This window comes from Leiobunum rupestre, chromosome 8 (genome assembly GCF_980474605.1).
Source record: "Leiobunum rupestre chromosome 8, qqLeiRupe1.1.hap1, whole genome shotgun sequence".
In the NCBI taxonomy this organism is placed as follows: Eukaryota; Metazoa; Arthropoda; class Arachnida; order Opiliones; family Sclerosomatidae; genus Leiobunum; species Leiobunum rupestre.
In genome coordinates, this window is record NC_143391.1 from 2,913,121 (window position 1) to 2,924,304 (window position 11,184).

Here is an 11,184-nt window from a genome sequence, read left to right on the forward strand (position 1 = left end):
GGAAGTTACATAGGTCATCCTTTAAAAAGCTTTCGAGATTAGCACAGAAGTACATCTCAATACCCGCTACACCTGTGGCAAGTGAGAGATTATTTTCAAAAAGTGGAAATATATCATCTGAGAGAAGAGAAAGGATACTTCCAGAACACCTAAACGAGCTGACCACTTTGTGCAGCAATTTTAAAAATGAGCGTCTTATTAAAGAAATCGGGGAAGTAAGGCCGATATTTCATTATTTTGTTTATAATTTATAAAAACTGGAAACGTTCAATTCCTAGAAAAATAGTATTGGTATAACCTAATTGTTCAACCTACTTTTTCTTTCAGTAAAAATGCCAATAAGCAAGTCAAGCCTCAGAGTCTGAAAAGTGTGAAGACTAGAGACTGTAGAGTTTAAACTTTAAGCTTTAAAAATGTGAATTTTCAATCTTGTTTAGAAACGTTTTCTAATAATAAATATTTTTTTTGAAAAAGTCTAGTATTATAGTTTGAATTTAGAAAAAAATAATAAATAACATTATATACAGTATCGTTTAGAATATACTGTATTTGTTTTAATATTTTACTTTTTTCAAGTAAAACGAACAGTGATTTCAATTTTCTTTGACAAATATGCAAACTATTTGGCTATTTGAAAACCAAATACGTCGAATAATTTGATATTCGATCAGTTAACTGGCCTAAATTTTTGCCCTAAAAATATTCGACCAAATTATTTGACGTTATAAATATTCGATTTGGTATTTGCCGTGCTTTGAAAAAAATATTTGATATTCGATTCGATCCCCAAAAAATGGTATTTGCACACCTCTACTTTTTTTCAATGCCCCCCCCCCCGAAACAAAATCCTGGCTACGCTACTGCCTGAGGTAAGAATGGTAACAAGCTTTACCCACTTGACAACCTGCCACATCATATTTCCTACTTTATCCTAGATTATATTTGTTATAACTGTTAATATTACTGTTATCAATTACTTATTGTTTAACTAACGTCCTTATGATCCCAGTGTTAATTCGCGGTACCCGCTGCATTAGTCCAGTCCAGTCCAGTGTAGTTGTTATTTCCCTGAGCAACCCTCTCATTAGTCCTTGCGTATCTAGTTTGACCAGTATTGTTCTGCCGTCTGTTGCCTAGACGTACAGAGTTTAGTTGGAGGGCCTGATTTTTCGGTCGGTCGCTATGGCCCTAAACGCATTGGTAAGTGTACTTTGTCATTATTGTTTCTCGACGCTTATCTAAATTATAACTAATTGAAATACAGTTTTAAGTTTTGTTTGAATTAACCAAACTTTTGTTATTTATATAGGCTCGGGCCTAATCGCTTTGTATTATTTCGATGTTAAACGATAAAACATTAAACGTCCATTTCTAGTCATTCTTTATTGTGTTTTTAATTATTTAATACTTTAGGCTCGATCCCAGGTCTACTGGTATCCATATCGGTTCCAACTTCTTAGCTTACATTCGACTTATACTCATGAAGATACATTCATTTCCTTCAAAACGTACAGCACAACTACAGTTGATCAGATCACGAGACCAAGTACAGAATGTATGGGGAAAAGGGGAGGGGAGTACCACGGTAGCTATCACATGGGAAAGGGGGAGGGGGTCCCGCGGTTATTATCACATGGGAAAAGGGGGGGAGGGGGTACCACGGTTATTATCACATTTGAAAAGGGTGGAGGGGGTACCACGGTAATTATAACATGGGGAAAAGGGGGTAGGGGGCAGAGATGGGCGACGCACAGTTCGAAAACTGAAAGAGCGACAAATCCTTCGCTCTTTCGCTCTCGCTCTCAAGTGCAGCGCTCCCCCTTAAAGAGCGTATTTCCCCCTCTTTCGACGCTCTCTCTCTAGGCGCTCTCGCTCTGGAGGGAGAGCGACTGAAAAAAGAGCGACATTTTTTATCCCCTCTCGCACTTTCTATTGTAGGCTCTACGCGAAGAGCGTATTTTCCCCCCTTCGGTCGAGGCGCCCTTCTAAAAGTGCGACGCTCTCGTCCCTCTCGATTCCGCTCTTTTCATTTTCTTGGCGCGCTTCGAAATGGCGCGAAATTCGAATTTCAATATTATTTAACCCTTTAATGGATGCGAAATTAGAATTTATATTTATTAATTTTGTTTTTAACTTTTAACTATGAGTTTTCTGGCTGGTAAAGTCGGTAAAGACCGTAAGTTGAACGCGTTTCTAAATTACTTTCAATGGGATACGCTTTTGCTCTAGTCATGTTGACATTTCCCGGGTGGTAAAGTCGCCGAAGACATAGGGTAAAAACGATCTCTTCCGATTGTGGTGTAGATATTTGATATTATTTAATCAAGAGCATAAAAACAACGATCTCTTCCGATTGTGGTGTAGATATTTGATATTATTAAATCAAGAATGTATTTATTTATATCTAGGGATAATTTCTATGTCGAGACGTTTTTTAGCATTTCTCTCAATCCATCCGTTGGTCCCCCCGGTACGCAACAACGTTTAATATAAATTAAAAAACCCCGGTATTTCATTGGCTTAGTAATATTTACGTCAATCGATAAGATTGAGTCAAAGCTGGTGACGTTTTGTCTGACTCTCCGCACGCGACGGGAGGTAAGGCGTTCAACGTGCCCGCTAATTATCGCGACATAATCATTCTTCCTAAATATAAATAAATACATTTTTGATTTAATGTAAGATTTATAATTTATCTTGTAAGAGAAGCTAACGTTACCTCCCAGAAGGTGTGTATATACCCAATTTAACATAAGCTTATTCAAATGTATGGAAAGAAAAGGAAATTTCGGGTGGAAGCGGAAAATTAAAAACGCTGACTCCGAGGAAGGCTTAAGAGAGTGTAGGGATTATAAATCCGTTTAATGCCAATCAAGCAAAGAAAAGCGAAAGTTTCGGTCACAGGTGAGAGCCAGACTTCGAAGCGCCAGTTAATTCCAAACAAGAAAGGGGGAACTCGACAATGGGTTGGGTTTTTACACACAATCCTAAGGATTTGTGTGTACTAGTTTCACGTACAGTGTAGCCGATGCCGCCGCCGCCGTGTCGCAGCTTGCGCTTCAACGGTTGGGTCTAGAAAGGTCAATGATATATCGTTCTACATCGGCATCGTCACCCTTAATTTTTTTTAAATTGGAGCCCAAGAAATTGGTTTCGCTTTGTGCGGTAGAGATTTTATTGAAAATCAAGTCCGATAACTTTAAAAAAAAATATTTTTGGTTAGGTTAGGATTCGTTGGACCTATATCTTCGGTTTCATCAGGAAATATTAATTTTAACTATGGTTTTCGGAGTAATTTACGGGACCCCAATTTTCGTGATTTGTTATTTTCGCCTAAAAGTCTACATAACGTTTATTAATTGAAGTCCGATATTCACGAATAGCTCAGGCTGTCATATAGCCTAGATTTGTATTTACGTTGCTTAATTTTAATTTTATATCAAGTATTTGAACCAGTCTATAAGGACCCCCGCGCCTTCCAACATCGTAAATTCCTGTATTTCGGAGATAAAACGTGATTTACTCGGGCGGCTTTGTCTCGCATTTTAAAGGACGTTGTAAGTCCAGGATTAACAAATAAGTGTGACACTGATCGGAGAAGTGGGCGTCGCTTTCCACGTATGACCAAGAGTAACAAATAAGTATGACGTCGTCCTAAGTTTTAAACGTAAGCTTATTTAAATATGTCTTACAAGTTTTGAACGTAAGCTTATTTAAATGTGTCTTACAAGTTTTAAACGTAAGCTTATTTAAATGTATCATACAAGTTTTAAACGTAAGCTTATTTAAATGTTTCTTACAAGTTTTAAAAGTAAGCTTATCAAAAAAATAGAAATTAGGTTTGAAATGGCAGTTTCGATTGTAAACAGCACTATTTAAAGCGAAAACCACTGAAAGGTCTTTCCTTATATAAAATGAGTTCAATACATTATAAAGTGCCTGAAACCAGAATGAGAGTGGCCCTGAAAAGGGCCGTTTTTGCCAATAAATTCGTCTTCGTCCGATTACTCGGTCATGGGTCGCTTCCCACCACAACATCCTGACACATGTAGTGTGTTTTTGGACGTCTCCATCTTTTTCTTGTATTTGGCGAGTTCGTCCTTTATTACCATGTTGTGTAAGTGCTCTTGCAACAACAGGTCCCGATAGTGATCCAGTAGATTCTCTAAATTATCTTCAAAACTCTGCAGGCTCTCTATTTTCCCTGAAATGTACCAAAATAACTATATGGATTAATAACGTATTCCAATAGGTTACCGCAATGGGATGTTCTTACGTTTCAAGGAACGATTTTGGGCTCTCAGACTGTCCATGACGAAAGTCGAAAAAGTTATGATAAACCAGTCTTTCGTTTTCGCGTTTTATACCGATGGGCCGAAGAAAGTAGCAGAGGGTGGGGGAGAGACTTGCCGTCTAGAGAGCGCGAATCGGAACGCTCTATATTTAAAAAAAAACAGTACGATCACGATCCGGCGGTTGTCCATTCCTATGTGACAATTAAAAAATGAAATAGATTCATAATATTACCTCGAGGTTGACGCTTGACGGGCGAAATGCTCGGAAGACCTGCCGCTTTCTGTGCTGCGTTGCACAATTTTTGTGTGCCATCCGAGTCGTAATCTGGCCAATCTTGCGACTCTGGAAAAGGAATCGGCTCGTCCATCAACAAAAACTCTTGAGTGTCTGGGAGAGAGCTCATATCGAAACAGTCGACTTAAAAAATAACCTAGTAACAAACTAAGGAAGCAGCGAAAGAAAACCAAAAGACTAGCGCAAAGAAAACACTTGAAGATGCTATGATCGACAAGAAAGTGTGCTCCATTTGCGTCTTTTGCCCCTTTATATACCACCAACCGTGCCCCAACCCCTTCTTCCTCCCCGTAACTTTCGACGCGTTAATTGTTGCATCCAAAACCCAGCATCGGATTGTCGCCACTCAGTCGCCGGGTCCCAAAGTTTTACCTCCGCGCGGAAGGCTGTATTTGGTCAAGCTAAAACGAGTGAGGCCCGCGGTCTCCTTGCTGCATTTTTCGAAGACGGATTAAAAACACAATAGGCAGCGGAGGGGAAATTAGTTTCGCGCTTCCAGAAAGATTTTTGAAAGTTGGAAAATACGATGCTGGCTCCTGTATGTCTGAAACACGAAATCTACGGCGTGATATAGCAGAAACTCGGAAAAAAACTTTAATTTTAAACTGTTTACACTTTTATAACTTAACAAATTAAAAAAGTGACTTAAAAACTTTTAATTCGCTTTCAATGTGATATAAAATACAAAGTTTCCGAGGAATGGTATTCCTCCAAACGTCGAATTTTAAACAAATTTATTGTGGATTAAAACCGCCACGTAAGAGAAATAGGCCTGGCCAAGGATAAGCAAGATTATAGAGCGATTTTATAGATAAGCAAAATTATAGATAAGGTCTCACCTTTTTTATAGATAAGCAAAATTATGGAGCGATTTTTATAGATCCAAAATTATGGAGCGATTTTCATAGACTCACCGAATTTATAGATCCAAAATTATGGAGCCCTCTAACTTCACCTCATTTTATGGATACCTCCACTTACCTATCTATATGGATACCTCCACTTACCTATCTTTTTTTACCTAAAATGTATTGGAAAAAAATAACGAGACGAATATTATACTAAATCATTTTTTATTACACTTTTCTGTACATGTTTTAATAAAATAGGCTGTAAAATATTATTAAGTAGGGAGATTCTTCTTTTAAAATGGAAATTATTTAATAAGGAATAGTTAGTTCGATCTTCTACATCGAGGAAAAATAAAGTTACGGGAACGAGGTCAAATTTTACGCGATGTTGAGCATGAATGATTTTAAAAAGACGTTCCCGCAATAATAGTTTTTTGCAAATTTGCAATCGGGAAATAGTCTCCCGTGTTCCAGAAAGGCATCGTCTTCCGCACCCCAATCTCCGATCTCACCACCGCAGAAAAAACACTTCACGTAGTCCGTAAAGTTTGTGTAGAAAAAACCCGCGTTGGTGAGTTCCATGTGGCACGGCTTCTCTAGCGGGAAACTGGTGAAAGTCTTCAACCGCTCGTCCGCATACCTCATAGGGCCTAGTTGGGCATCGTAGGTCTCCTGTAGCTTCGCGAACTCGAGCTTGGCGTACTCGCACTCGGGGAACAAGGCGGTGTGGCAATGTAAGGGGTTAGATCCCAGCTCCCAATCCCGCACCAGACCGTCGCACCAGAAGCAGATAGTGATATCCTTATGTCCTACGAAGAAGAAGCCCGCCTGAGCCAGTTCGAGAGTGTCCATATATTCCACCGGGAACTTTTTAAAACTAGCGACTCGTTTCGCCAGGGTATTCATTTTTTTTTTAGAGGAAGTTAAAAATTTAGTCTGACACCTTCGTAAACTAGCGATCGAATGATTCCTACCGAACTAAAATCCAGGGAGAAATCTCTAACTAGGGGGGGGAGAGACCCCGAATGAAGGAATTTCTCAAACCGTGAGAAAGTTAGGAAAAAGAGAGATTCCCACGGCCTCCAAAACCTATTATCCAATTGTGCAAAAATAGTCTCCAGTCGTTTCCGTTTATCACCCTCTAAAATGTCAACCACCTCTTTTAAAAAACAGTATACTATGGCTTTCTCGGCAGTCGAAGAATAAGGTGGCTGGTTAGTTTCTACAATATCCTCGTCAGCTATAAAATGAGCTACGTTTCCACATTCGTCCCCTAATAGAAATTTACAATGGGGGAAATATTTCCTATGCTCACCGAAAGGACTATCGCCTTTTTCCCAAGCCATAAGTTCACCCTCACACGCGAAGCATTTAACGGAATCTTTATAATTTAAATAATAAAACCCAGCCCGAGCTAAGGCTCTACCATCTACGATATTAACAGGGAATCCCTTGTTAAACGAACGAATTCTCTCAAGCTCATGGCGCATAGGATTTAGCTCCGTCTCATCCGTCTGCTCTTTATCGTCTTTCGGCAGTGTTAGGACGGGAACATTCCCCGTATTCTCGTCATTTACGAATTTACATAAGCGATTCTGCTCGATATGTTTCAGCAACGGGACGTCATTAGTCATCCACCCCTTGACGACCCTCTCGCAAGAGAAGCACATGACGTTATCAGTGTGCCCGGTGTAGAAAAAACCAGCTTTCGCTAGCTCCCTCGCGTTTAAAAACTTACATGGAAACCCTCTGAAACTAGCGATTCTATTTTTCTCAAAATGCATCTTTTTTAACGGAAGCCGAGTAAAAAATGGTGTCTTTCACCTTCGTCCGCGACCGATCGAATGATCCTTAGAACCGAGGCGGGAGGGTAAATCCCTCTTTCCATCTCTCGCTGAGGGGTGAACGCCCCCCCCCCTAAAAATAGTCTATTATCACGCGGCCCCTCTCGAATTCCTCGGGAGAAATCTATTATTCCCCGGGCATGTCTAGACCTCGTCCTTCATCTAAGACTTCGACTATTTCGTTTAAAGAACCGTATATTAATCGTGATTCGGGGTAAGTCGAATAATTCAACTGGTTGTCCTTTTCTACGATATCCTCAGCGGCTATTAAATGCTTTACATTTCCACTTCTTGCCCTCGAAATAAGAAATTTACAATGAGGAAAATTTTCCCAATGTTCCTCGAACGGACTATCTTCCTTATTCCAGTTCATTAGTTCCCCAGAACAGGAAAAGCATTTTACGCAATCTTTGAAATTCGTATAAAAAAACCAGCTTTGGATAAATGCCTGGCTTCCCTTAAAGGATCAATCGGCAAACCTTCCTTATTAATAATATTATTCTTAATATAATTATTATTAAATCCCCTAGTAAAGGAACGAATTCGCGCGATCTCGTATCGCATCGGCTTTGACCCTTCAAGCTCCATCGACAGGGCTGGGACATCCCCCGAAAAATCATTTCTTATGAACGGACAAAAGTTACACTCTTTTTCGTGTCTTAGTAACGGGACGTCGTCGGCCGTCCAGTCCTTGACGACACGCTGACAGGAGAAACACATTACGCTGTCCCGGTGACCGACGTAGAAAAAACCCGCTTTCGCTAGCTCCCTCACGTTTAAAAACTTACAGGGAAAACCCTTGAAACTAGCGATTCTGTTTTTCTCAAAATTCATCTTAAGAAAAAAAGCGTCTACCTCTTACTTCTCCGACTTCAGGAATGACCCAGGGAATGAGCCGGTACTAGACGACTAAAAAAACCTCGACTTTCTCTTTCCCCCACCCTTCCTTACGAGTTTAGACGTGTATGTTGAAAAATAAAACAAATTCGAACGAAACATTTATTAACGCAAAGGAAGATATTACAAAAAATGATAACACTGAATATAAGAAAAATGATACGAAATGAAAATACGCGCGCGAATTGAAAAAATTACGTAATGGTTTTTTAAAAACATAAGAGTTCGAAAAATAATTAATTGTTTTTCGATGTATAAAAGTTTTAAAAGAATCCTTCGTCTTCCTCGAAGAGCGGCGAGGGAGCCGTCTGGTGATGGGTCTCCAACCACTTGGCAAAGCGGCAGGCCTTCTCCCGCGCACAGAGAAGCGTCGGGCTCCCTCGTCGATGAAACCGACACCGATAGTTCTGGTCGATGCTGATGTCCTTGGCCTTGGGGCAACCGATTTCCCCGAGTTCGATCACCTCTTGGGGGATGAGTTTCCTGAGGACGTGACATTTCTCCTCTCCCTTGCAGTAAACGAATTCGGAGTCCTCGGTTAAGGCCTTGAGCCGATGTTGTAGCTCGATGTAAGGGGTATCGCCGTGGTTCCAGAGGTAACCGTTGATATGGGTAAAGACCCATTGATTTTGCCGGGCTACGTGGTGAGAAAGACCGCTACCGTGGTACGGAGGTTTAACGAATAAACTTTTAACTAGGGGAAACTCCCCGACGAACGCGACGGCAACTTCTTTAACGACCGGTTCGTATTTCGCGCCGAGTAAGAATTCAAAATCGACAACTACCAGCGGTCTTTCCATGATGTTTCTGTTGGCTGATACCCCTCTGACTCAAGGTAAGTTAAATCCGCTTCTTAAATAGGGTCTCCACGCGATTGTCATTACTCCATTGGTTCCTCGTGAACCTATCAGCGAAGGAGGTCAAACTCCGCCCTCTATAGCGATGTTCCAGATAGAGCACGCAGTATTGTCCGCAAACTTTGCTTCCCACGGCCTGTAGACGACGTCTATTGTAGAGTATTTTCGAGGAATGTTTTCTCAGGAACTTTTTTATCGTGGGGAGGGTCACCGGACGACCCGCCGAGTCAAAGTACCCGGCCCTCCTGAAAGCGTCTAGGTAAATAGCTACCCAATGAGTCCCGGGCCCATCGTGAGGATCGAGGTTAACGACCAGGGAGGCGGGGAAGGAAGGGATATATTCGGGGAGTCTATCGGAAGCAAAGGCACCTTGATACCCGGGTAAATGCCCGAGGATCTCGTTTATTTCTAACGTGTTCATTTTAATAATCAATCACCACGTTGCGGTCTTTGTCTATCTGCATTAAACTATGGAATTCCCCGTAAATAACGACCGAAACCGATTCAGTGAGCGGGGTTTCGAATCCCAACTCGATACGTAACTGTCCCCGTCTTACGGGGTTCCAATGAGAGTTGTCACTCGCGGAAAGATCAGGCGTGATATCAAAGGCATATAGAGTATACCCCCTCGGATATTCTGAGTGCGATATACTATTCCCATCATCTTTAAAATGTATATTAGTCCCCGTAAACAAGGTGTAATATTCACGGGCAAATTGATTCTGGGAAAACTTGGGCTGGAGAGGTTTGCTCGGAACCGCGTCCGAATCAACGTAGAGAGATAAGAAATTTAACCCGAATGGTTGAAAGTTATAAGGATTTTTATGAAAATCGCCCGCGCAAGCCGTATGCGAGACTAGGCCGATAATAACGCGTTGAGGGAGCGGTCCCAGCCACACATTGTAGAGACTCGTATTTGAAACGCCGGTGAGCAGTACGTGGCTTTTCACTTCGGTTCGGGTAAAGGGGTACTTCGCTGTGGCGCCTAAGAGAGCGTTTTCGTGAGCCAGAATGATTTGAGGACTTATCTTGCATTTCCGTAGTTCCAAAGTAGCGTCCGTTATAGCGATCTTAAAATTCCCCACGTTTAAGGAGGGGTCTCCCATAAGGACAAAGGCCGTTTTACTCCTAGAAAGTCGAACTTTAATTTCCACCCCGCTTAGAAGGTATTTCGGAATGTTGAAAAGGTCGGCGTATATTGCCCCTACTAAGGAAATTTCCTTTGAATCCTTAATAGCTGCTTGACGAATCTTGCTCCCCGAGTTGGTAATTATATCGTCAAACTTTCCGGCAGCGTCTTTGGCGTAGAGACACGAAGTCAGGTGAGAAGTTTTAGCCTCGCCGGAATAGTTCAAGAGCGATTCTAAATAGGCTCGGTATGAATATCGACTTGCCGAGGGCGTGATTAAATTGTCGTTCAAGTAAATTTCAATTTGATCGAAGAGACTATGCATTAGGTTATTACAAGTTGATAATTTAACGTCGGGGTCTAAATTAGCCCCATTCTCCCGCGTTACTTTACATTTAACGTGAAGGAGACTCATCAAGAGATCAGTATACTCCGGGCTTTTAGGGATACAAAATTCAATTTGGGAATCATCTCGTAGCGTAGAGATCGGTCGATAGAAAGTTGGAGTCGCGCTTTCGACGCTAGTTTGCACGGGGGTGACCGAGAACAGGTCCAATTCCGATTTCAAGGCTTCAACTTTGTACATTTTGGTTCTTTTTTAGTTGAGGGAAAAAATGTCACGAACGTGTTTCGTGGACTTCCGACGAGCTACTGCCCCGATTCTGCGTTTAACGGTCCTTTTTCTAGTTTTCCTCCTGCTCGTTGTTTTCTTCTTCTTGCTTCTCGTTTTAGTTCTCCTACGCTTTCTCCGCCCCGAACCGCTTTGTCCGGTTATCCCTTCTAGAGCTTCACCGAAACGTTTCCTCGCCGAAGATTTTATATTTTCCCCCGCAACGGCGTCATTGAGAATTTTACTGCCGACCCCCAACGCTTGTTTTCCTATATACTTCGCCCCTCTAACTAAAAGAGGGGAGGCCCAGCGGAAGAGCCCCGAGAACAGACTTCCGAGACCGTGCCCTTTCTGATAAGCCGCTCCTTGATAGAAATTAGACCCCCCAGTTTGCGCTTGATTAAGA

At 41.6% G+C, this 11,184-nt stretch overlaps 2 protein-coding genes across 2 annotated transcripts; both read right to left on the bottom strand.

Annotated features, from left to right (window-relative positions):
- Positions 1 to 4,004: 4,004 nt before the first annotated feature.
- Positions 4,005 to 6,347, bottom strand: LOC149931669 (putative inhibitor of apoptosis). The gene is made up of 3 exons (XM_090157076.1): positions 5,954 to 6,347; positions 4,528 to 4,683; positions 4,005 to 4,204 (listed from the first exon to the last, which is right to left on the bottom strand). The coding sequence occupies exons 1-3, from the start codon at positions 6,345 to 6,347 to the stop codon at positions 4,005 to 4,007; spliced, it is 750 nt and encodes a 249-aa protein (XP_090013202.1).
- Positions 6,348 to 9,461: 3,114 nt separating this feature from the next.
- Positions 9,462 to 10,754, bottom strand: LOC149931670 (uncharacterized protein F54H12.2-like). Its single transcript, XM_090157077.1, has one exon. It carries the CDS (start codon positions 10,752 to 10,754, stop codon positions 9,462 to 9,464), a length of 1,293 nt encoding a protein of 430 aa, XP_090013203.1.
- Between the last annotated feature and the right edge of the window lie 430 nt (positions 10,755 to 11,184).